Here is a 25,143-nt window from a genome sequence, read left to right on the forward strand (position 1 = left end):
TTGGCCTGGGCCAGGCCCCTGAGCTCTTTTTCCCAGTCTCCTGCGAACTGCGAACTGCGAACTGCCAACACAGAAGCCCTGCCAGGCTCCCACCATTCTGTGCTCCATGATTCGCTCATTGGGTGGCTGGTGCGCTGGTATTCGGCTCCACCGGCTTCTTCCTGCATCTGTATTAGCGCACGCGCCTCGCTACCCGCCGAGCCAGTTCTGGTCCGCCAGGCTGCGCTGCCAGCCCAGCCAGGAGGGCCCTCCTCCCCCCTTCCCTCCCCCATGTCTTTTGACGACGACCTGAAGAGTGGGGAACATGACAAGAGAGCACCTTTTGTGTACCTTGTACCTACGAAAACCACCCCTGGTCTGCTTGTCTGTCGAAAAGGCGCCGTAGGGTACCTGCCTGACACGAAGCTGAGCTGACTTTGCCATTCTGTCCGTGGAAGCGGGTCCACATGCTGCATGTGGAATATTGATTCGCGTTCTCCCCGTGACTTGTGCCTTACCCACGACGGCGACCTGTCCCCGCTGCCCCGTATTGACAATTGGGGACAAGACAATGAGACTGCTCGACGACCATCTTCGTGTCAGCTTATGGTGTATGTGTATGCGTGTGTCGACGTACGTGTGTCTCGCTCCCTCCACCTCGTAAAACAATTTAGGCATAAAGAAAAGGCACTCTGCCAAGAAAGCCAGACAAAATGCTTGACGTCACGTCTGGCACAGCCTCCTCTGTCGCACCTGCGAAGGCTGCCTACCAGTAAAGTGCCGCCCCAGCGGACAAAGTTCCTACAGGACATACGACCCCCCCCCCCCCCCCAAGGTTTCGGGCTCCCGCCAGTCACGGCCACTACTTCGTCTGGTCTCATCTTCGGGCGCGCATGGCCTTCCCCAGCGCACCGCATTTTCCAAGGCGAATAGCAAGCTAGGACGGGGAGGCACACACACGTCTGCTTCATGATTCATGGCAGTGGTGGTTGGAGGTTTAGTTGCGTTAAAGGTTCCTACCTACCTACCCAAGGCACTACAGTACAGTCCCTAATTAGGTATGGACGGTGCTCAGATAAAGCCAGTTGGTAGGTACTGATTGGACTTGTGGCCCGTCTCCGGTCTCCTGTGAGCCAAGGCTGAGTCCGATCATGGCTCCTCCTTGGCAGCAAGCCTCCCTGCAATGCTTGGGTAGGTGAATACGACCGACATGGGATGTGGCCCGGTAGCCGTGGTCGAACATTCAGGCTCAAACAACATTCAGTTCAATGGCGCGCAAGCAACCACCGGGGAGTGCCGTGCACAAGATTGATGGCATGACACCCCACTCTCTCTAAAATTGGGCTTTGTCACGCATGCAAACCCAGCGGGGCCCAAGACCTGTCTCACGATCACAAGAGAGGGCCCAGTGAGGCACCCTCGGCCGCTTGTGGCCAAGTTGCCCTGGCTGGTACCAAGCACAAGCATTGACCGACGCAAACAGGTCGAAGCCGTTCCCGACCTTGATAGGTTTCTAGAATTCCTCGCCAATCATCAGCTGATTGGCGTCATGGTCTAGAGGTATGATTCTTGCTTTGGGATATCTCAAAATTGCAAGAGGTCCCGGGTTCAATCCCCGGTGACGCCCCATGCTTTTTGGTTGTTTGTATCTCGACATCCAGGAATAAACAAACATCTTCCGCCGTCTTTCATTCAGCCCGATGACGTTTGCTGGTTGGGTTTCTGGTTCTTGCTCATCGTGTTCAATTTCAAGCCAAGGGGAATTACTAGGCATGTATTGTGGCTATCCTCCTGAAGCTAAGGCGAGAGTGAGAGGACATGAAAGAAAATGACACGGTTTAGCCCGCTAGCTGTTTCATTCCTTGCTTCACTTTTTATGGTGCTTCTTTTTGTGTTCCTTGGACTGGCCATGCTTCGTCTTGCACGTGGCTGCCACTCCGCTCGATTGGTGCCCTCCAGACGACGTGGTATACGCGCCGCCACCCTCAGCCACCTCCGCGATATTATTGTACGGACCAAGCCCGGTGGGCTCGTCAAGCCAGCGGGTAAAAGGCTCGGACGTACCGCTGCCTCGGGTGGACGTCTGGTAACTGTGTCCCGGGTCTTGTTCCGACTGCCAGGGGCGGTCCACTGACAGTCTTTTGCCAGAGGACGAGGTCTTTGCGATCGATGAGCCTGGCGAAGTCAGCATGAATGCAAGAAAGATAGATGGACCTAACATCGACGGGACTCACTGCTTGAATTCGTCATCTTGACGTTGGCTGAACTTGTCTTGGCCATTATGGCACCCGAGGACGACTGGTGATGTTGGGGCTTTTGAAACGAGAAGGGCGTATAAGAGAGACTGAAGGATCAAGGCTTTTGAATCTAATGACTACGAGAGCTGGGATTGATGTGTTCTCGAGCCTTCATACCCTCAAGACGCATGGAATCGTCTGGTTTTATATCTTTGCATCTCTCTAGACTATTCTAGAGTTGTTGCTCCCCCTTCACATCCATGGCTCTAGTGAAAGCCACCACCGCTTCCAGTTCAATGTAAACCTCCTCGCTACATCAGTACTCAGGCTCCACGAAGGTTCAGCGTCCTAGCCTCGAACGACGTCGAGTCTTCCTTCTCGCCGTTGTGTCGACCAAATAGCAGGCACAGTCAGGACTGCGGTTCGGAAACTGCAATCAGCCCCCAAGATGGAGCAGCTGTCGTGTGCAACGTGATGTTCATCTGCATCAACAGCGTTGCCTCTTGGCGTTTCTGAGGTCACCTTTCATATGGTTGAGTTCGGGTCAGAGTCATGGATGCATTTCTTTCGGGAGAAAGGATTTCACAGTCCTCTGGTCCTTGCTCATCGGTGACCGCTAACAGAAACTTGAAGACTTGTTTGTGCTGGCGATTGGTTACACAGAAACTTTCTGGAAGAATTAGCTGCCATGCGTTGGAACAAGCCAACAGAGGACTTGTATTACGGAGCCCCTTTGCAGCCTCGAAGCTCGTGTTAGAACCTTCCCATGCCGGGGGCTTGACCTACCCGACATTTCCAAGCCTCGGTACCGGGTCAGAGAGGAAAAGCAGAGCGAGTCGACTCATGCTCTCCACTGTGTTTTCTGGGGGCTTGTTTGTGGTTCCGCATGGCAATTCAATGTATTGGACGCCGCCGGTCTGTCAGTGTCACCTAACTTGACCTTTTGAGTGAAACGCACCTATGGCAGAGAATGATGGCAGGCGAGTCCAGGCGAATCCATTGGCTTGGTTTATTCCCATGCGCCCCTGTCAGCCAAAGCGTTTCCTCCTCCTTTTCCTCGTGCCTTGGCGCCAACGGGCAGTGCTTCTATCAGGGAGCCGGCGTTGTGCGATGCTAACGCAGGAAGTTCGGGAACCAGCAGAATCTTGTTGCCGAGGTCGGCTTGCTGCAGCGATGAACTTTGGAGATTGTAGTAAGCAGCCAAGGCACTTTTTGATGCTCGTAGGTTAATGTCGTGGTAACGTCGAACGAAAATACTTAAGATTACACATGAAGTCTAACAGACAAACTGCCTTGCCAGACGACGCTCACAGTCACACGCGTAAATATCCAGGGATTCAAATGCGTGGCTACATAATCGAACACTTCGTTGTTGGCCCAATGGAAGCTGCGAAGCCTCTTCTTTGAGGCGTATGTCTTCGCGGGTGGCTCACTTAAGTCCCGACGAAGTCACAGTTGATCCAGCTACTAACACATGTTGTGGTACGGGTTCGACGGGACCGTTTACGGAGTCCCGCATTATTTGGATCGCCTGCGTCTTTCTGCAAGACTTTTGGACCAATATTCGGCAGTGACGATGAGGAATGTTTCCTACCATTACGTCAAAGCAACGAGAGCCGAGCCCTTGCAACGTGCGACGTACGCTGGAGCCCTTGAGTTTCTCTGGACAGTCGGAGACACCGAGCCTCGGCTGTGTCCCTCGAGTTCAGTTAAGGGGGGCAACAAAGAGAATCTAAATGAGGCATCATACATTGCCTCCTCTAACTCTTACAAGCCAAGGTAAACTCCGAATAGCCACATAATGTTAGCGTACTGTCTCAAGACGGAACTCACGTCGTACATCATGTGATCCGTTACATGTGCCACGAGGGAAACAAGCCCAAAATCTGTTTTCTCAATCCGATCACGCCACGGCTGTTCCAGCCACAATATAGTGGCGGTCCAACTCTGGCTTGCGGCTGTTCAGTGCGCCCCTGCCCATCATTGCAGCTTCGAATCTACTTCGAGGCAACATAAGGCGATAAGCCTGATACACACAGATGTTGCGCGGAGGACATGGCCGCCACAGACACGGGAAGGCTCCGAGGTGCCCGATTGTCTGTGACAAGCAACAAAACTCGTGGAGGAAACGTAGATCATTGGTACTTCAGGCCCAGTGTCTTGCTATTTGCTTCAAGAATAGGCGAGTCTTCTGTCAACACTAGCTCGAGTTCCGCGTGGGTTTCAGTTGCCAACGAACCCTCCCTTCACGTCGAGAGGCTGAATGTTGGTGCTAAAGGTTTGACAGCTGCCCACGAGGGGAAGAGCGAAATGAGATGCTAGATACCTCACATGTGATGAGAGAGTGACTTTTCCAACGAGCATTACGGAGTGGTAGCCGGCAATAGTTCCCTCAAACACCCAGAAGATACTGTTGTACCAATATTCAGACGGAGCCACAATCACTTTGATGTTGAACGTCCCATCAACTTCTTGCCGTTCTCAACAACAAGCCAATCGTAGCCAATGGTCATCTGCAGATTTTCGACATCGATGAAAGCAAGCTCGTCTGGCCGGATCTTCTGCAAATACTCAGGGTCCCGAAATGCATCCTCAAATGTCTTGAAATCCTTGACATATGCATCGCTCATGCCATCGTATTCCAGCATCGGACGACCAGCAGCCTTCGCCATGACCTCGCCGAGCGCCTTGGCTTCGTCCGTGGTGTGATACTTTGATGTTGGTCAGGGGCTTGCTTGTCAGGGTTGGATTTGGGACATACTTGTCGATACTCAACGACACCATGTCGCAGCATAAAGTCTGTACAAAGAGGGGCATGCACCTCCGTCCAGTGCTTGTAGAAAGCATTCTTAGATAGGCCCTTCTTACGGGGTATTAGGGTTGTTATGCGGACGAGCTTCTCGAGAGGCATATGGACGATTTGGAGAGAAAATCCGAAGAGCAGAGGAAAAGAATCTGTTGACCGACAGGAGCACAGGAAGTTAACGAGAAAACATCATGCAGTCGCGTTGGGTTGGCCCAGGTCGCCCTTATGTATTGGCACTGAACCACCATCTTCGCGCTGAGTACCTAGGCAGGTAAGCTGGTAGGTTAGGTGGAAATGCTGACCCGATCAGCTCCATGTGCATCTTGAGGACGAAGATGCGTACACACCCGGTGCAATGACCGCGCTGCAGCATACTGAATCATTAGCTTCGTCTGAGTTGCCTGGTTGTTGGGACCCTAGACGACAATGCGGGGAACAACGCTTGAATACCGCAACTGCCCTCCATATCGCTACCCTGGAACAGCGCGCGCCGGTACTGACATGCAATCGCTTGCCTCTTGGAAGACAGGGACATTACACGTGGCCAACATGTCGAGCGCAAGCTGTGGCACATGTGTAGAGTGGTCATAGGTGAAATCGTATCATTAGGCTTGCTCAATAGTCTGGTGGAGTTAAATCTTCATACCCAAACGCTGCCGACCACTTGACCCCGCATATTGACGAGGATCAATCCAGCAGACGAGCCGTTTCCTCGTCAGTCTCGCATCCCTGCCTCCTCCACCATCCTCTCGAGCCGTGGCCCTCCTTATCCTGCGTCCTCTCACCGTCACCGAATATGGGCTTCAGAACTGCATCATAGAACATCCATGTCATGTTCTGTACCACGGCCATTGTTCCGGCGAGCCAGAGCGGAACGCGTCCTTGCTTGTCGGCCAGCAACCGCGACCCAAACATGACAATGAAGAAAAAGGGCAGCATGGTAAACAGCAGAATAAGTCTGCCGACCGATTGCTTCCACGTCGTAATCGTGTACGCTTGCAGGTTGCTCAGGTACCGTTGATAGTCGTCTGGAAGTTCATGCTCCCGTGCACCATCGGTGATGAGCTTGAGGTAGCGCGCAGAGGCCTGCGAATACGCGGGGTCGTCCCGGTGAGGCCTGCGGATGAAACGCCAATACCACTTCTTTCGTGGATCGTCTGGTTTCTTGGGACCATCGCCTGCTGTGGAGTCGCCTTCGCTGCCATCGCCCTCTTCGGGGATGGACGGTGCGAAGAGCGTATGTGCGAAGAAAGGCTTCGGTAGATCGATGGGTGGCTTCTCAGGTACTGATATGCGAGGCGGCAGCGCGAAGCATGGGATGAGAATATCGGCATAGCTGGAACCACCACCTTCGGTCGCAAGAATGGTGCCGTAGTCTTCAGGCGTGACTTCGTAGACGACGCCCACTATACCCTTGGTCCAACGCGCATCTTGCGATGGTCCAACCGCGACCCCGTTCTCTTCATATTGATCGCTTCCCTCGGCTGCGGCGAACCAGGGCGGGTGGATGGGTGGTACCTTGGGCGGGTTTGTCGGATCCGGTAGTTTGGGAACCTTGCGAAGGGCGCTGTTGGCGAAGCAAGGTTCGAGGTATGGAACGCCGGGGAGGTCGAACACAAGATCAAGGGTTGGCGCCGACACGTTAATCTGAGATATGGGCCTGATGCCGCGGACACCAAGAAAGGTTTCGGCACAGAGATTGGAGCCATAGGCGAGGTAGAGGACGGAGGTGGCTGTCGACGGCGGGGCATGTAAGCGAGCCTCTGGCGTTCGGGGGATTGATGAGATGGGCGGGTATGTCTTCTGCGGCCTGGCCATTACATCGCGGCATTTGCGGAGGAGCTTGCATGGTTCCTGGACTGACGCCATTTTTGAGTTCGTTGATGCGATGCGACTCTCCCTTGCTGGTTGGACCATCGGTGGGCTGGCGATAAGACAATTCGACCTGTCAATAACTTGCTACTGGGAAATCACCCTTGAAGCTCGTGTAGCTCTCTTCGGATGATGGTGTGAATAGAAGTCGACATGCGAGCCTTGAATCTTGGATAACCTGAGCGTTGAACAACGGAAAACGACAGGCTCGAGCCTGATGACGAGGATATGCTAGTGGCAGAGACGGATAATTGTCACTGGCTGATAAATCGGCGGGCTACGCCGGAGTTCCATGGCCATGGCCACCTGTGGAACTCCTCGGTGAGCACCGGTGTAGGTGCGTCAAAGCGTGCTCCTGAAGAGAGCCTTTCACTGCCATCACTGAGCCCATCATCTAGACCGACACCGCGCGATGGTGCATATTTTCCCATGACGCGACCATAGCCGCACCGCTAGCTTAATTTTTAAATACTGACAATCATCTGCTCTCCGATGAACACGACGGTGCAATGGGCATGCTGCGGCGACCTCAACATGCCATCGATTACCTTTTGCTAATTTTGAGAGTCTCAAACCACCGATGCACGAGCGTCATCATCCGGCTGACGTCTCTCTCGTCTGATTCTCGTCTGATTCTGGTTGAGGATCTCAGATGTCTGCTGTAAATTTTTTCCCCGAATCCTCATTCGTGGCCCAATCGTCCCCTGCAGGTGCGTCCGTCAGTGCTTCCTTCCTCCCGAGTGCGTGTCCCGCTGCACCTGCCATCAAGCCCCATAATGGGAGCGATCACAAGGGCGGGTTCTGTGAGATGCAGGTTCTTTTCTTGCTATGCTTTCTTGTCATGATCTATCGACCGACCCTTCCATTCCAAGTCCGGGCCATCCCAGCTGAAGCTCCAACTGATCTCGATCGGGCCTGAACCAAGGCGAGAAGGCTGTTACCGAAGCCCTGAATATTCTTGATTACACAGTGTCGAAGCCATCCACCTCTCGTTACAGCCCCCTTCTGCTAAAATGGCCAGAGCAAGATCCTCTGGCAAGTACACTGTCAGATCTAGAGGCAGGAAAGTCTCTTCCAAGCCTACAAGCCAGTTACAGATATTTCATGGATCTGTCGATGACCGAGATCAACTCGCAGACGAAGATGATGCCCCTTTACCAACTTTAAACAAGAGCTGCTCTGATAACAGGACTTTGGGCGACGACTGGACCGCACCGGGTTCCATTTTGAACCCATCGTCGGAGCGAAGTGGACATTCGAGCGAGAATAAATCGACCCTCCCAGTGGGACACAGTACTATGGGCCAGGGCTGGAACGATGCTGCGGATGAACTCGGTGAAATTACTCAAGGCGAAGAGCCCAGAGCTGTTAACGCCAAACAGAGAAACGGGAAGACTTCGTCTCCTTTCACTCAGAAGGAGCTGCAGAATATCCAGCCCCCAAGTAAGTCTGGGACGATCGCCATGGATCAATCACAGAACACCATGGCGATGGATTTTGACGACACTGCGCAGTCGCAAGACGCCTCCTTCCTCCATGACGCAGAAGATGTGGTTAATGATATCTTCGTGCCGTCCTCAACCCTGGAAACGGATAAGAACCAGAGGAAGGAGCAGAAATCAAGGACTAAGCGTGGGTCGAAGAAGCGATCTAATGGACGTCACCAGATCGATCAAGAAAAGCCTGCCGTCGCTGCTACAAAACCGAAGAAGGCGCCGATGTCTCAAAACTCCAAAATTGTTGATGCCGGCACCGATATCCAAGGACAGGCCGCTGGCGCAGGATATACCAACCAACCGGCGCAAGTGAAAGCTCTGCTGCACTTAAACCAATCTCAGAACCCAGGAATGCCTCCCGGGTCTCGTCGGCATGCGATCAAAAAGGCAGGGGATATGACCGACCCTTCCGTCCAGCGCAAGAGGCCCAAGCAGATAGCCAAGACCCCATTCCAGGACTCGGCCAAAAAAAACGATGACCTGAGTATCAAAAATCATTGCGATCTATCCGAAAACGGCCATCTTTCCCTTGAGAATGAAACACACATCGTGGGTTTGCACAATGGTGTAATGGGCCAGGTTGATACGGATCTCACGACCCCACTGCTGGTACAAACCACCTCTTCAGATTGTATACTTGGACCGGCGCAAAGACGGAGTCGACCCAATTTTGACGTCTTGTCTAGCCCTGATTCGGATGAGACCGATCACATGCTGAAGCTGGGGATACTCGACGCTTCAACGATAATGACGACGTTCTCCAGCTCACCTGCTTGCCAAACATCGCAACGTGAACTGCCAAGCGACTTTTCGGTGTTGGACGCCTTCAACGACGATGACTTTCGAGAAATGACAGGCAAACTGAAGCGCGTTGTTACATCAAAAATAAACTGTGAAGCTAGTCGCAACGACGCAGAACTGAGCCCAATGAGACTTGGAGCCGGCACAGCAGCGACGAAGCCTGCCGAGCGGAGCCATGACCATGATGCGAAGCGCGTTTCGAACCCTGCCCAACCAGACCTCCAGTCCACTAAACAACCGAGAGAACATCTCAAGAAATACACAGCTGCTGCTGTCACATCCGGCGACAGGACAATCCCCATCTCGTCAAATGAGAGCTCCGCTACGAGTGCCAGGAACTCTGCCGAGATTGCAATTCCCTTGTTATCACGACAACCACCACATTCTCCTCCTGGCAACGGCATCACGGATAATTTGATAGCGGAGCCGCTAGTTAATGGTTTGGCTCTTAGTCGTATGCGACAGGTAGGTGAAGTTGAGACGAAGACAAACCAGGTTGTCGCTCCGAACCCCAACGGTCCCACGGGCTCAGGCCAAAGATCACCAAACAAGCGTGTTGCCATTGCCATGGCCTCCATAAGCGGCCAAAACAAACGCATGAAAAGGAATCAGGATTCAATCCCGACGTGTGGCATGGCAGATGATTCTGGTGACGCAATCATCAAGGTCATGGCCAAGGACGGAGACCACTCGCCAGTTTGTACAGCTTTTATCGAGCAGACAACCGAAATTGGGGCTGGGCACGATGTAACTGACAATAGGAAATCTAAAGAATTTACGCAAGAAGCTCTAATCATACAAGATGAACGGGTCATGCGATTTCCTCAGGAATCGACAGTGGCATCCGTTTCTGCCAGCGACATCGGCCACATGACCTTAGAAGAGACCTATCATCACGAAAGGGACTTACAACGAATGGACGACGCATCCCGAAGCAGAACATCGAACATGCAGGTGCCTAAGCAGCTTGCGTATGCTGGCGGGTGCGGCGCACCTTTGCGCATGCTGTCTCGTACCAGGTCTATTGTCGACGAGCGTGGCAGTCCGAAACCCGAGGTGTTTATGACCTGCACGAACCAAAAAGCACCCAACCTCAACGATCGGAGAAGGAAGGGCCAGCCTGCTGAAAAGCCTCCCGCGTGGAAGAAGCCCTCGAGGAAGATACAACCTGAGTTCGGTGCCATTCAACAGGAGACTACTGGCATACAACCAGCCTCGGGCGCAGACTATGAACATTTCTTGGGTGCGACTGGTTGCACCCACGCAGCCGAGTCTATGTCGGAAGTGAAGCGACACAACAAACCTGTCGTGCACACAGATATCAAGCCAACAGACAAGCTGAGTTGTTTCCAGAAGCCAGCAACTTTGACTGCTCTGGCATATAACTCGAATGCGGCGTACAAGAAAACTCTTCCACAACCAGGTACGTCAGCGGATCTGCAGGCCCCTACCAACAAGCGCACTGGGCGACATGCCGGAGCACCCGTTTTTCTTCGCGGTGATGTCCATAGTGAGCAACTGAAACCTTTGAAGTCGTCGCACATTCCAGTACAGTTCCAGGGCGCATCTATGGGCGCACTCCATATACATGGTCGCTTCAAAGGACATCACGATGGTAATGACGATATTTTGAGGAATGATGAAACTCTGAAGCGGGATATACCTACACGAGGTCACGCCTCGTTCCAATCTGAGGACCGGTTCCCTGCAGCGGTGCAAGGGATAATTGAAGTATGTTCCATTCCATCATACATTTGCGGCATGCGCTGACCACTACAGACTCTCTTGGACCAACTGGGAGCCAAAAGGCCAGGCGTCGCCCATGTAGCGGAATTATACTGGTATCATGGGGAGAAGGCAGCTGACAATTTGGAGCAACTCCACGCAAGAGAGCGCCAACATCTGAGGCTGTTATTCGATAACCGCCGATCGACCTTCGTCCAGAGATGTCGCAAGATGGACAACTTGATCCACGACCTCGTACAACAGGGTCAGAAAGACGCAGCTAAATTGGCTTACCACAGCAGGAAGATACAGTCACAACGGACGCTCGACGCCCTGCAGCGGCTCAAAGTAAGCCTTGGCGACACCTCGGAAGTGGTGTGATGGTCCAGTCGGACTAGCTTTGGCTGCCCTGGCCACCTTGGGCTCAGGAGGACTTTTGACAAAGTATTGCTGCTCAGGAGGGGAGCTCATTTTGTCACGTAGTCCTACCCAATAACCCTAAGCAGATACCTAGCACCTTGTATTCAGCTCCTGTTATCCTCTTGTAGTGAAGGTAGCCTGTTCAGTCTCCTCCTGTCCGTGGAGCTAAGGTCGAAGGCTCGGTCTGACCACAACAGAGCAAATGGGATGTCGAACCCACCAGGCTTAAGAGCATTGCCGGTGTCTTTGCACTGATACAACAATGATCAATGCAACCATCACAATGACACGTTTGGCAAGCATACTCCGCCTCCTATGGACTTGGTCTCGTAGATGACAGAGTGGACCTGTTGGGTTAGGGCTCAACTTCCTCGTCTCGCCCCACGGCTGCGTCAATTATAATTCCCCCCACGAGCACCGAACCAGCACCAAACACTCCAGGCCTGTCCTTGGATATCACAGCGTGAATGGTTTAGTGGTAAAATTCTCCGTTGCCATCGGGGAGCCCTGGGTTCGATTCCCAGTTCACGCATAGGATCAACCTTTTGCATGCCAGAAGGTGTGTTGCTGTTCTTTTGTCACAGGCAAGTTGGTGAAACAGGCGGGCGGGTAGTGTGGATTGAATGCTGTCGACAAATCAAACCTCGGTCATACCGATCACTATTGGCGAAAGTAAGCTTTTTGACTTCCAGAAGAATGGAGCGATGATAGCGTCACACTCGGATACAGTTCATGGGGTTATACTGTCGTCCTTTGATGTTTGCCTTTCTGCCCTTTGAGGCGACTCGCCAAAGCTGGTGATCAAAACTCTAGGAGACTCCGAAACTTGTACACCATTCTGTCAACTCTAATCTGAGTTCAGCTCTCCAACAACTGGTGCGGGGTACCAGACATCTTTGCCATGAGTAAACCTTCGCATGAGTGACCATGCCACTCTTCAGAGGATTTGGACGTGCATATTTTCCAATCGTCTATCAAGTCATACAACACTATTGACCCCTGAAGGCGTGAAAATAGCCCGATGAATACTACACTATATAGGATGCTAACTCAATACCCACGCGCTCTTGACCCCGAATCCAGCCTCTCAAGTCGCGCAAGAAGAGTGTTGACCGTACGCTGTGCCGGTAGGTTTACGGCTTGCATCGTTCCGTCGCCCGTGACTCGAAGCTCTTGTAAATAGGCGGCGCCAATGTCACGAACCTTTTTGACCAGGCTGAAACCGTTGGCTTCTTGAACCTCTTCTGATATATGTTCCAAGATTTCAAGAACATCACTACATGGCAGCGTTAGTACACCGGTAGCGAATCGGGCGCTTCGCAAGTATGCAGGGGATTGAAACTGACCTGACGATGCCCTGGTGCGTAATGCCGGGTATCTGGCCGAGGTTCTGTAGGAGATTTGATCTTAAGTACAGGCTCGTGATCAAGATATTGACCGTCTGCGCTTCGTGACTTCGACACGGCTGCGGATACCTAGCCAACCCCCCGCTCCACCGCAGTTCAGGGATGAGGCTGTCCAGCACTGCCTGGATACGGGCCATGCCTTCTCTCAGCGTGTCGGTCGGGGACTTGTGCGTCATGTCCACTTTGGCATCTTCCCACACGAGCATGATATCGATGAGACTGTTGAGCCCGGTGATGTACTGCTCGTCGTCTCTCATCCAGGTCTCTTCCACACCCGGCCAGAGCACAGGTATATCCACGTCCGGTTCTGGTACTCCAAGCTCGGCATCGGACAACGGCAAAGGTCGCATCGTCTCCAATATTTGCGTAAACGATCGACAGGGGAGGTAGCTCAGGTAAGGTTCGCCTCGCAGTTCAGCAGCCCTGGAAAGGGTGTTAGCGTCTTCGCCACGGTGAAAAAGGGGTTCATAGAGTCCAGTACAGTTGCCACATGGACATGAGCCAGTAAAGCCGCTTCAGCATTTCCTGGTCATGCAAAGGCCTTGTCTCCCGTTCGCCGTCGCAGAAGAGAAGCCACTGGATACCAGCCATGGCGTCCTTGATGGCCTGATAGACGCGCAGCTCGGCGTCGCCATCGAGCGCGTGCAGCGACGAGGCGACGTTGTAGCACGAGATGCACCAGTCGAGGGTGTACGCTGCCGGCCGCTGCAGCATCTGCCCTTGCTCAATGAGACCGATGCACTTGGCGACTGTGACGCCGCGGTACTTGTGGAAGCTGTTCCGTCGGAGCGTCGTGACGGTCACGGCGCATGTCGACAGCACAAGAGCGCAGAACGTCGGGTTCCTTTCATCTTCGCGTTGGAGAACCCGTCGTAGAAACCGCTTCTTGTGCAACAGTGACGCGAGGGGCCAGACGAAGCGCGACCAGTCCGTGAGGATTGACAAGACAAGGGAGCGAGCGCACAAGCCGTGGAAGTCGAGGCTTCCCGCCACGACTGTTGGGGAGGCCTGGCTGTTGACGTCCGCCACGGAAGGGGATGAAACGGCGTGTTGAGAACCAAAGGGCGAACCGACTGTCGGTCGCAGTATCGAGGGAGCATTCGAGGATGAAGCTGGCGATGTCGTCGCAGCTTCGTCTCTCGCCGTGTGTCGCAGGGTAGAGCTGGAGCAGGTCAGCGGGTTAGGATCTTCGGATTTGATCTGTCAAGCGAAACGTGATGGAGCTCGCCAACACTGGATAGTAGTCGTACCGTTTGGCCGGTCCTCTCTTGCGCCGGATCTTCTCCTGGGTACAACTAGTGCCCGATGACCGACATCCTCGGCATACTGTATCGTCTACAGGGTAGTGACACTTGCCATTTCACTCGCATCAGTAGACCGCGACATGGGAGAACTCAGAGCGAGGTCTCGGCATATTCACCTTGATCTTGCGGCTCCGGCATGTATCGCATGCCTTCAGATTGCGGGGAGACCTGGGTGCAGTCGTCTCGGCCATGCTGGCGGGGCATTGATGCGGCGATCAACTTTACATTGGGGATGTATTGGGTATGGCCAAACGAAACGAAGCTGGTGCGCTCGGAGTTTCTTTCACGGTAGCAAGGGGGACGTCGGCTTTTTTGTACATGAGGCCTAGGGTTATTTGCGGGGTTATTCGGAACTATTTCCCGGAAGCAAAGATGCGCATGACGCAGTCGATGGTGCTCGGCACGTTTCCCCCACCCTCCCGCCGCTTTGGTCAACGTCCACGTTCACTCCCAACTTGCCTCCCTGTGAACTATGGACCAAGAAATCGCCGCTAATCCCACGTCAGAGGGCAGACCTTGCGGGGTGCATTGCTGATCTTCTCACGGCGGACGGTGGCCAAGACCAGGGGCGTGAAGAGGTGGAGGAGCGTCCAACAACAAGCAGTAGCGTACGGGCCTTAACACAGCACTTGGGAGAGTACAGTTGTATAATGCACAATTGTAATGTTTCTTCTACGACTTTATTTAGGAGAGTCTGAGTGTGGCAAGCACCCGCCACACCATGGCGTCGCGGCTTGTCATCGATGACTCAGCAGCATACCTGCGCCACCTCCTTTCCATAATGAAGATATTCACACTTTCAGATCCGGAGCAATCTTCTCTTGCACGGCGTATGCCTCGGCGGCACGCTGCTCGGCCACGGTTACGTACTTGCGGAACTGGCGGGTTGGCACCTTCTTCATGAAGAGCTCGTCTAGCTCCTCGTACGTTCGCCTGCGCGTTTCGGGCACGAATAAGTACGCGAGGATCGCGAAAATGAACATGAACGCTCCGAACACGAAGCCAATCTTGGCCTTCAGGTTGCCGTAATCCGGATTGAACATAAAAGGACTAATAAACGCCCAAAACGTATTGACGCCATTAGATGTCGAGATGGAAATGGCGAGCGTTTTGGCACGGAGAACCGATGTTGGAAGCTCGCCGGCGAGGGCGTAGACCGTGGAACCGACGCCAACGTTGTACCAGAAGTTGAACATGGTGTAGAAACCCACGGATGCTGTGACAGCGGCTGTTGTATCAAAAGATCCGGAGATCGCCATGCACAACATGAGAATGCAGATTGAGATGCATCCAAGAAGATACATCGGACGGCGACCCCACCAATCGGCCATGAGAAATGCAATGGTCGCACCGGACATGGACAGGACCTCTGCGCCGATCCTGATCTCAAAAGACTTCTGATCCGAGATACCCAGGTATTGGTACATCAGAGCGCCGTAGCTGCCGACGAAGCCCAGACCGGCCATGGGCTCGGAGAGGAACACCATGATGCAGATCAGAGTTCTTCGAAGGTTGGTGCCTCGGAAACAGTCAATGTATGAACCGGTGTTCGATAGTTCGGCTTCTTCGAGCGTCAGGCTGATTCGGTGAAGATGGCCCTTGGCATCCTGCGGGTCCGAGTACATGCGTTCCAGAGACTTCTGCGCGGCCGTCATTTTTCCCATGCGGACTAGATAGACAGGGGACTCTGGCATGAAGATTTGACCAACGAGTGCCACCGCGGCGAATCCCCATTGCGCAGCGACAAGGGATTTCCAGGACCAATCGGTATCCCACTTGGCTGTGTAGTTGGACATGATGGCCGCGATGAATGGCCCAATGCATTGCGACAGGTTGCAGAATCCGATGGCAGAGGCTCGGATGGCCAGCGGGGCAACGTCGGCAATGTAGGCGGTGCAAAGGTTGAGCAGGGCGCCGATAGCCAAGAAGTTGAACATCTTGCCCACGAAAAACATGGCGAGAGATGTAGCCCCAAATTCAATGCCGACAGATACGATATTGATGACGGCGGCCAGTAGGATGATAGGCTTGGAGCCATACCTATCGGCCAGGAAAGAGGCACCCCAGGCGCCCACAATAGCAGCTCCGTTCGGCGCACCACTGATGATGGATTGCCACTTGGTCGAGATGAAGTAGGTGCCCTCAATGAGAACTCCGAATCGCCTCCTGAAGACGGGAATGCTGATGAGGGCGCCCGATGCGCCCGACTCGAAGCCTCGGACGATCAATGTCCAAAGCATTACGCCGATCCAGAAGAGAAGCCGAGGGTCCTTGCGTAGGGTTTGTCCCCAGGTGCGATTGTGCTCTTGCTGTTGGATGGCGCGTCCGTGGACCTGGTCGTCGCGGTGTTCGACCATTTGAATGTCGTCTCCCTTGGCGGGCTCATCGAGTTTGGACTCGGCTGTCGCCATGATGGATTATCTTGGGGACTACAAGGGGCTGGGTAGCTTGCTGACTTGGTGTCGACAATGCTGTCGATGGTGGCAGGACAATGGCTGAGATGGACAAAATCGACCCGAGATCAAGGAATGCTTTATATGCCAGAGGTCCCGTGAGTCGTTTCATAGAGTACCCGTGAATAGACAAGCTCGGCCAGAACTTCCCCGCTAGCTTCCCCGGACTCGAGGACTGGGGAGACCAGACGGGAAGAAAACCCACGTTATGAGACCATGGGAGAAGGGTGTCTCGGTGAGGTGTACCCCGCGACTCCACTTTGCAAGTTCCAGCCTTGGTTGAGCTCCTTGGCACGACGACGCTATTGGTGATCTCGGCGAATCCTCCTTAGCCATTGCAACTTTCTCTGATTTGCTTCCGAGCATTTGGATTTGCTTCCGAAGCCAGCTCGAGTGGCCAGAGCACAGACAACCAAATCCTCGGTATCTGATCCTATTCATATACCGAGCCAGTCACACGGGTCCTCAATCGTGCCTGTGCATTGATTCAGATGTATGCGCCATAACTGATGGACATTGGGGTCTTTTCAACAGGTCAGACATAGCTAGGTTTCTCAACTGACATCGCATGACATTGATCCGAATGCCATGTATCTCGAGAAGATAATGGATCAGCCACGGTCTGTTCAAGGCGACGATGAGTGCGGCGATGCGCAGGTGTATTCAGCACACGATGGTCGCTCTCTTCACATACCATGCCTGGTTCAACATCCCCATCTTGTATTTGCTGACCCAAAACCGAGCTTCAGTAATGATCTAACTTCCAATGACCCTTCATTTCCTTCTGCTTTAAATAACCAGCCTTTAGTGAATGAATCCTGTTGTTGGCTGTAGCTGCCGACCGAGTCAAGAGACTCTCTGAGGCATTTGCACCATAAGCAATCACAAGTGATAGCGTGGAAACCCGTCGGAAACCTCCGTCTTTGCAGTTGACCGACCATTCGCTACCTAACCATGTGTCCCATACCTCCAGTCCGCAGGCCAAAACCTCCCGATACGATCGCGAGTGCGGCCCGCCTCCGGTTTCTACTTGGCTTCTCGGGCAATATATGTCACCGATCTGACTAGCAGGTTATCCCCCCAACATACTGAAAACCCCACTTACAGGCCCTGCGGACCACAACGAACCCCCAGTCTGACCTCTGTGAAGAAGAAGAATTCGCAAGATCCAGTAAAACGCAGTCAATGTTAGTTCTGAGTTAAAAAAGGGAACTGGACCGGCCAAGTCGACCAGCGGCATGCGTCTGGGCAACCACCCATGTAGGCCGTTGAGGTGTGGAACAAATCTGCGACAGAGCATGTAGAATATCTACAATCATCAGCTTCCTACCGTAACGTCAGCTTCACAAAGGCTGCCAGCAGTACGTACCGTCTCAGCCATGTCGGCGAATGGGCCACCGAGAAAATGGGCGACTATGGCACTGCCCACACGCTCTCGAGCGTGTATTTTCTCCCCTCCCCAATAAGGTATGACGTGTTTGAGGGACATGCCCCCTGCCCTATTCAGCATGCGGTCTGTGAACGAAAGTATCGCCACAAGTATTGCATTGCAGATAAGGGCGGAAGCGAGCCAGGCAGTGACGTGCCACCAGGAATATCTTAGAAGCTGGGATCTTGGTCCGTTGTGTAATAAGAGATATGTTGTCGGCTCGATATCATGTCGCTATCGGTAGTTAGCATACAGTATTGGAGTAGATGGAGAGGGGTTTGACGTACGTTTTGGCGGAGTGACTCCAGAAAACCAACAACTATAAAGGCCATTAAGACGTGTATCAGTGCTGTAGGCTTTAATGATTTTTCGCCGGGAACCTGGAAGTGGTCGGCGAACGAGCCGATGGCTACAAGTAGAGAGACCACGGCCACTTGGTGGGTGTAGAGGGCCAGTCTGGCATGTTTCACACGTAGGTGCCATGTACAGGAGGAGTATAGCGTTGCGAGGGCCAGGGGGACTGTGAGATATTGGGCCGTTGACAAGAGATTCCGGGCTTTGAGGTCGAGAACCCAGAAAACAACGCGGGCCAAGATTGCTACCAGCCAGTAGCTGACGTGGTACACCGGTGAGAGCATGCCGCGATAGCAGTTTGTAAACACTCGGATTGCTTGTTTCGCCGATTGTTCGCCGACTGTGTGTCGTTGGGTTAAGGCGAAGCACAGGGAAAGTTGCTCAGACGGTTGGCTCGATTTATTTTTTTTATTTTTTTTGCATTGCATCGTGAAGTCTTAACAGGGAATGTGCGACTGTAGAAGAATCGACGTGGCCGTTGGATCAGATACAGGGTGAAGAGTTACTTTAAGTGGCTGAGACTACCTTGGTGGTCGCGATGGGGCATCGTCGTAGTGAAGGCCAACTTTATGACCACCATTGTTAGCACCTGGCCGTTTTCGTGCGCGTGGCTTAACAAGAAGAGAGTGAAGGGGTAGAAGTTGACCGCTTTACGCATGGCCTCGCGCATGTTGAGGTGTCTATGGTTCCTACCCTAGGCTAGGTACCTCACCCTACCTGACGTCAGGTACTCACAAGGGTACTTGACCGAAATACCTACCTCACTTAATTACGTAGGTGCCAGCAGGGAGGTGTCTACCTTCTGAACCAAAGAAGAAGCTGCTTGCAATCGCGGCGACCAGTTCGCCAAAGATTGCGAAAGCACCGAACTTGTGACCCGTCTGGCAAGGTCCGCATCGTGCCTTAATGCATTGCATCTAGGCATGCCAATCAACACTACTGGAGCGGAATGCAGTTCTGTCCGAATCGCAGAAGGAGCAGCTGAACCTGGATGACGAGCGAAGGCCGAAGACCAATTCCATGCCGTGGTATGCGACACAGGCAAAGGCCGGCACTGTGGTCTCGATCGCCAGGGAATCAAACACAATCAAAAATATAACTTGAGGAGAGGCACCTGCGGATCAAGTCGGGGCACCCGAGACGGTACAAGTTGCCTTTCAGGCATTAGTCTACCTGAGAAAAGACGCCTGGACGTCGCGAGACTGGCTGTCGGTTCAGCCCTTGATTCATCTATCTGTTCTGTCGTGGGGTTTCATCATTGCGTCATACACCTTAGGGGGGGGACTTTTTATTGAAAATTCCAACGTGCAGCCTTTTCTCGATACGTTCGCAATAAGAGGCAAGCAACCTTGTTTGTGATCTACCGGACATATTCTCAGCGACATTTGGGAACAACCCTGTGTCGAATTATCGGGATTAGAACATCATTGAGGAAAGGGCTTGGAAATAAAGACGTGCCATGCTGTACGACAACTGTCATCACATGGTGGTTGGAATGTGGGAGATATTGTCGGGATGCACCAGCGGAGCCACGAATCAGGGGCTAACCAACGGGCCTTGGACTACGAGAGGACGTATATAGGGCATGTGGGGGGCCTTTACAGCTACGGAAGGCCAGAATTCAGATGTATTCCTCTCCCCTACCCAGCAATTGACTGCGGATATCACCTGCGGAAGACCTCTCCTTTCTACTCACCCACATGCTCTGACAGTCATTCTTTTAACGCACTCGTGAGTAAGATAACGGCGGACCTTGTAGGCTGGGCGCTGCATGACTTGGTGAGCGAACTGAAGAAGAAGGTCATCGGAAATGTTCAGTCAAGTCTCGACATTCTGTATATTACCACCATCGGAATCAACTTAAACCCGATCAATGGAATGGAGCGTGGCGGATCAGGCAGATGCAACCCTGGGACCTTTCAACGTAGAAGCAGCTAGTGATCGTCCCATTCAAAGACGCTATTTCATTTCATTTGAGGCGCGCTGCGCCCACCGTGATGGCGTCATGTTGGGCGGAATTGTGACATTTCCAGCGCATCGTTCGGGAACCTCCATAAAGTCGCGGCCGGGACGGCCCCGAACCTTCAATGTTTCGATGGTTAAGCCATCGCAGCTCTCTCGTACCCGAACGTGCCTCTTCATCTTGGAAGATTAATCAAATCGTTCGTGACGTTTGCGAACACCCAAACCTCTTCAAAAGCCCTCACCACACTCGCGAAAATGTTTGTCAACCGCCTCTCCAGCCTCTCCGGCGGATTCTCCCGATCGAGCCCTGCCGTCGCCCGTCGTCTCCTCTCCACATCGAGATGTCTCAATCAATCCATCGCCCTTCAGATCAACGGTCAAGGCTCAGGCGCGAAACAGCACGTCACCATCCAGGGAAAGCCATACTCATTCACGACAGACACCTACACGACGCTGGGCGGCGAGGACTCGGCGCCGTCGCCGGTCTCGTACTCCCTCGCTAGCCTGACGTCCTGCAACCAGGTGACCGGCGGCGTCGTCGCCAAGGACCATGGCGTCAAGCTTGGCAAGTGGGACGTGTCGCTGGAGGGCGTGCTGCCGACAGCTGTGCTCGTGGGCGGCGAGCAGGGGAACCCGAACTGGGAGAGCGTGGATCTCAAGGTCCAAGTGCAGACGAGTATCAAGGGCGGAAACGAGGCTGCTGAGTTCAAGAGGTTCGTGTCGGAGGTTGAGAGGCGGTGCCCCATCACGCAGCTCTTCAAGCTCAGCGGAGTGCGGTATAACAGCAAGTGGGAGAATCTGCCGCTCTGAGGGACGCTCATTTGTACTGTGATACGAGAAATGATTCGATGGCGGGCGAAAAGAACGAGCATGTCGTCCTTGAGGAGGCTTTAGCACTGGTGGCACTTCGCGATTAGCCATTTCTTGGGCTGTCATCAAATGTGCACCAGATAATTCAACCCAGAATCTGTGCCTTCATGCACACGATGCCCTCCTTTTCAACAGAAATATCCCAGCTTTTGTCATCTCTTGAGCCGCGCTCGCCCACCGTTCGGATGTCGAATGTCTCGCCCGCGTAAATCGGCGACAGGGCTTTGTAGGCAATCTCCCGTGGGCTTTGCCCTTTGCCATGAACATCTCGCCAGTAATCGAGCATGCTGATAAGATTCAGAGGTCCGTGGACGACCACACCAGGATGTCCTTCCACGTCTCTGGCCCATCCCTGGTTGTAGTGAATCTTGTGGCCGTTGAAAGTCAAGGCTGAGAAGCGGAAGAGGCCAACAGATGACCATGATAACCGGCGGAGAGGGGGTGCTGTCACACGCCGTCAGAGTCGTGCGTTTGGATCGGCAATGCAAACATACCGTCATGTTCATAAGCAATATCTTCACAGGTTGATGGCCCTCGTACGAGGTTTTCGTGAGATTTTGGCGGTGGAGTCGTGGCTGTCGCCTCGGGATGGATCTCTGGCCGGAAGATCCAAGACCGCCGGTCAACGAGAGCCAGCCCGTTGGGCCCCCAAAACTCTTTTTCAACATCCACGAGAACCATATCTTCACCTCGACGACTCGCTTTCGCCGTGGCGCCCAATAGCCTCGTCCGCTCTTCAACTTCGTCACCTACGCGGATGGGCTCCTCTCCTGCTGGCCACATCATCTTTCCACCAGCCCACATTCGTCGACTGAATGGCGACGGTGCATTGAAGGTCTTGTCTGTGCCATCAGCACCTAGCTCGCCCTCAATGCCATTTGGCGTAAAGTACACAAGGTGATAACCGTGCGGCAACGGTGTTCCGGTAGGGGGTGCGGAGATTGAGACGTCAAGGTCTCGTGCCAGTTGTCGCCTGCCAAGCGTCAGACTCAGCTTTTGCAGCTGATTTCCATCGACTACCTGTCGGCGCGCGACGGTTGTGTCCGCAAAGCTTTCGAGTAGACGCAAAGCTGCTTCAGAGGCCGTTTTCTGCATGGGACGATGTGTCATCGACGATTGGAAGCGGGGCATTCCATACGTGGCCGAAGGCGAGATGCGTCGGGCCATGCGCGCAGCAAAGTGCATGATGAAAATGAGAAGCCTACAGTGTGAGGCCTAGAGTAATGCATCAAAGCTGTCGTCAAGTCTCGACGAAGTGTGTTTGCCTTCCCTTGCCTAAGCACTGTTAGAGGCTGCTCGAGGAGCTGCGAGTTGGGAAGGTTGCTGACTGCTCGGCTACTTGATCAGAGGGCCAAATAGCCGAATGGATCAAGCGCCCTCAGCGAACCACATTCGAAGGGCCAGCCGAGAGCATGTCCCAGCGCCCTTCCAAACCCACATCAAAAGAATGCAAGCCCAACATACAAACTCGGTGCTTACAGCGATCTTTCAAGGAATGTAAGACCCTCGGCCTGCATGAAATCATCCGACTGCAAAAACAGACCGATGTCCGCTAGCGAATGATCACCATCCCAGCCGTTAAGCAGGGCGAAGTAGGGGTCCTCGTAAGATTCGTGGGGGCGAACCTGCGCCAGGTTGTCGGGGCCTGCATCAGAGGTTGGAGCCCTGAAACTTGAGTCTGCCGTGTCGATATCAGAGGCTACTTGGTTGGCAGCATCAACAATCGTCGAACTATGAAGAGAGGTCTCGTGTTGATCACCGTGAAGCCTCTTGGCGATCGATTCATCGAGATACTGGAGAAACAGGTCGAGCACGTTAATGTTAATCCTCCAGTATTTCTGTATCTCTTTGAGACCAAGGAGGCACATTTGAGCGCGTGTCTCAGCTATCCGTCGCGAGACGTTGGCTCCCCTTCTAATACAGATGACGTGTATGCACAAGGCTGCAAAGACGCTCGTGATCCTATGTGCTTGGTCAGTAAGTCTATGACTTAGAATGGGAGATGGATGTACAAGTGCATCTGGCCATAGCGAAGCGTCCCCTGAGAAAGCATATCTTCGGCAATGCGACTTATGCGGCAGGCGGCGGTGACCACGATTTTGCTGCCTGGTTCTGGCGCCACGGAACGCAGGAAGTCGTCCCTGTGGATCAGAATCTTCAAATGACTGCAAAGAACGTCAGTATTTTCGGACGAGAAACCTTGGCACTATCCAAAAAACGTACTTGTAAGATAGGTGGAGGAGAGAGGCCCACACCGACGTCCCTCCTTCGTCGGCGTCCTCTCTCACATCCTCCGGTAAACTTTTCTTCCAGGCTTCTAGAGACGTGTCCAGACTTTTCACCTGCTCGGATGTGGACGGGAGCTTCCCAGGCACATAATGCAAGTCGATAATCCGGCCAACTAAATGAGGTCATGTATCAGCCTTTCCGTCTGCCGGTGGAGGCAGGGGATGCCCACGTAGCCTTGCGATTTCGACCATTTTGGTAGCGTATACAACATGCTCAGCGGTATAGACACCAAGGCTTAACGTTTCTGGTGTAAGCTGTTCAGAATCAAGGTCCGTCGGACTCAAGGGCTCAATGTCACAGTCCTCATCTCGTATCCTGCTCGGTAGTCCCAGAGAAACTGCAGACTGCCGTTCTCGAACCTGTACAAGTCAGCAAGGATGGTTAGAGAAGTAACGGCCATGACACTGACATAGATAGACCACCATAGCCTCCTTCTCAGACGTGACCTTTTCACGTCTCGAGTGGAGAATTTTGTCCTGTGCCATGTCAGATGAAACACCCCCAGGTATCGCGATGTTGAACTCACAATCGATGGTAGCCGTATGACTCGGCCAGGCTAATGACGACTCCAAGCCAGTACCGCACATCCCTCACGTCCGACGGCCCACCCCGCCAGAAGCTGAGGAGAAAGAGGGACTGTAAAAGGGTAATCTCGTCCTTCTCCCAATCGGCGTGGAACAGCAGTCGGGCTCGTGTGTACAGGAGTGATTTGGCTTCGGATCTGTCCTTGAAGCCCATCATAGCGATAGTTTCATCGCCACAATATGTAGCACCAATGAACAAGACAGCTTGGAGCAGCATTGGTGAAACTACCGATTTCGAGACCTGCTGCGCGAAATCCGCATGGTCGAGAACAGGGAAGCACGGATGGGACCAAGTAAAGTATGCCTCGAGGGCTGGCAGGTAGGTTTTGGGGTCGGGAAAGGTGAGTGCCCCTTCATCTCGTAAGTAGCGGGTTGTACCAGCACTCAGGTGGGCGATGCTCGCAGGCGATGCCCCGCCAGTCTGCGACTGAGGAGTCGAGGGCGTGGGAAAGACGAAGCGGGTTTTCTGGCCATGTTCGCGGCCTTGCGTCGAGCGCTCGCCGTTTGCCTGAGTTCGGCCCGGCACCAGTGTGTGGAAATTTGATTCGCCAAAGAACAGATTGCCCGGCGTCGAGGTGGACGATGGGGATTTGAACGATGTACGATTCGCATTCTCGTCACCCAAGTCTGTGCCAGGACCTGGCGCTGGGTCTGCAGCCAAACTGTCGTCACGTCTTGACGGTGATGCGGCATCTAGACTCGCGGCATGACTGTGTGAAAGGGTGGTGGATTGTGGGCTATGGGCAACAGACGCTGGTTCAGCTTCTGCTTCAGAAGCCTGGCCGCCGGAGCCCGTGTGCTTATTCTGGCGCGTTTTCTTACGAGGATATCTGCGAATGATCAGGTCTTGCTTCTAGAGACTGGCGTAACAGTCTTACCTGCCCCGCTTGGACGGTAAGACTTCGCACTTGGTGCCGGCAGTCTCACAGTTGGAGCAGGGATAGATCTCGGTGACGTTACAGCGCACTCGCCTCGAATTGCACACCCGACAAGCATGTTTCGCACGAGACTTCTTGTCATAGGCGTGTGAGCCAGTCACAGTCGGATCCATGGTCGCACACCGAACAGATGATGCTCGCCATGAGTGGGCGATTGGTGCACGTGAGGGAGGGTGGTCGACAGGAAGATGGCGGTCTTGAACATGTGTAGTGTA

General features: G+C 53.5%; 8 protein-coding genes and 2 non-coding genes across 10 annotated transcripts; 3 read left to right on the top strand and 7 right to left on the bottom strand.

The window, feature by feature from the left end:
* Window positions 1-1,522: 1,522 nt before the first annotated feature.
* On the top strand, window positions 1,523-1,606 carry D7B24_001477. Its single transcript has one exon. It is a non-coding gene; the product is annotated as a tRNA-Pro (tRNA).
* Window positions 1,607-1,846: 240 nt separating this feature from the next.
* On the bottom strand, window positions 1,847-2,259 carry D7B24_001478 (uncharacterized protein; the record flags this gene model as incomplete). Its single annotated transcript, XM_028635710.1, has 2 exons — window positions 1,847-2,154; window positions 2,214-2,259. 2 exons carry the CDS (start codon window positions 2,257-2,259, stop codon window positions 1,847-1,849), a joined length of 354 nt encoding a protein of 117 aa, XP_028497912.1.
* A 2,398-nt stretch (window positions 2,260-4,657) lies between these two features.
* Window positions 4,658-5,127, bottom strand: D7B24_001479 (uncharacterized protein; the record flags this gene model as incomplete). Its single annotated transcript, XM_028635711.1, has 2 exons — window positions 4,658-4,927; window positions 4,978-5,127. 2 exons carry the CDS (start codon window positions 5,125-5,127, stop codon window positions 4,658-4,660), a joined length of 420 nt encoding a protein of 139 aa, XP_028497913.1.
* Window positions 5,128-5,709: 582 nt separating this feature from the next.
* On the bottom strand, window positions 5,710-6,891 carry D7B24_001480 (uncharacterized protein; the record flags this gene model as incomplete). Its single annotated transcript, XM_028635712.1, has 1 exon — window positions 5,710-6,891. One exon carries the CDS (start codon window positions 6,889-6,891, stop codon window positions 5,710-5,712), a length of 1,182 nt encoding a protein of 393 aa, XP_028497914.1.
* Window positions 6,892-11,797: 4,906 nt separating this feature from the next.
* Window positions 11,798-11,868, top strand: D7B24_001481. The gene has a single exon. It is a non-coding gene; the product is annotated as a tRNA-Gly (tRNA).
* Window positions 11,869-12,386: 518 nt separating this feature from the next.
* On the bottom strand, window positions 12,387-14,237 carry D7B24_001482 (uncharacterized protein; the record flags this gene model as incomplete). The annotated part of the gene is made up of 5 exons (XM_028635713.1): window positions 12,387-12,612; window positions 12,683-13,165; window positions 13,224-13,854; window positions 13,993-14,068; window positions 14,121-14,237. 5 exons carry the CDS (start codon window positions 14,235-14,237, stop codon window positions 12,387-12,389), a joined length of 1,533 nt encoding a protein of 510 aa, XP_028497915.1.
* Window positions 14,238-14,837: 600 nt separating this feature from the next.
* Window positions 14,838-16,457, bottom strand: D7B24_001483 (uncharacterized protein; the record flags this gene model as incomplete). Its single annotated transcript, XM_028635714.1, has 1 exon — window positions 14,838-16,457. One exon carries the CDS (start codon window positions 16,455-16,457, stop codon window positions 14,838-14,840), a length of 1,620 nt encoding a protein of 539 aa, XP_028497916.1.
* Window positions 16,458-20,502: 4,045 nt separating this feature from the next.
* Window positions 20,503-21,057, top strand: D7B24_001484 (uncharacterized protein; the record flags this gene model as incomplete). The annotated part of the gene is made up of 1 exon (XM_028635715.1): window positions 20,503-21,057. One exon carries the CDS (start codon window positions 20,503-20,505, stop codon window positions 21,055-21,057), a length of 555 nt encoding a protein of 184 aa, XP_028497917.1.
* Window positions 21,058-21,202: 145 nt separating this feature from the next.
* On the bottom strand, window positions 21,203-22,302 carry D7B24_001485 (uncharacterized protein; the record flags this gene model as incomplete). Its single annotated transcript, XM_028635716.1, has 2 exons — window positions 21,203-21,561; window positions 21,612-22,302. The coding sequence occupies 2 exons, from the start codon at window positions 22,300-22,302 to the stop codon at window positions 21,203-21,205; spliced, it is 1,050 nt and encodes a 349-aa protein (XP_028497918.1).
* Window positions 22,303-22,592: 290 nt separating this feature from the next.
* D7B24_001486 (uncharacterized protein) lies at window positions 22,593-25,041 on the bottom strand (the record flags this gene model as incomplete). Its single annotated transcript, XM_028635717.1, has 7 exons — window positions 22,593-23,079; window positions 23,130-23,282; window positions 23,341-23,518; window positions 23,576-23,765; window positions 23,816-23,852; window positions 23,933-24,700; window positions 24,869-25,041. The coding sequence occupies 7 exons, from the start codon at window positions 25,039-25,041 to the stop codon at window positions 22,593-22,595; spliced, it is 1,986 nt and encodes a 661-aa protein (XP_028497919.1).
* Between the last annotated feature and the right edge of the window lie 102 nt (window positions 25,042-25,143).

This window comes from Verticillium nonalfalfae (genome assembly GCF_003724135.2).
Source record: "Verticillium nonalfalfae strain VnAa140/NRRL 66861 chromosome Unknown scaffold_13, whole genome shotgun sequence".
Classification (NCBI taxonomy): domain Eukaryota; kingdom Fungi; phylum Ascomycota; class Sordariomycetes; order Glomerellales; family Plectosphaerellaceae; genus Verticillium; species Verticillium nonalfalfae.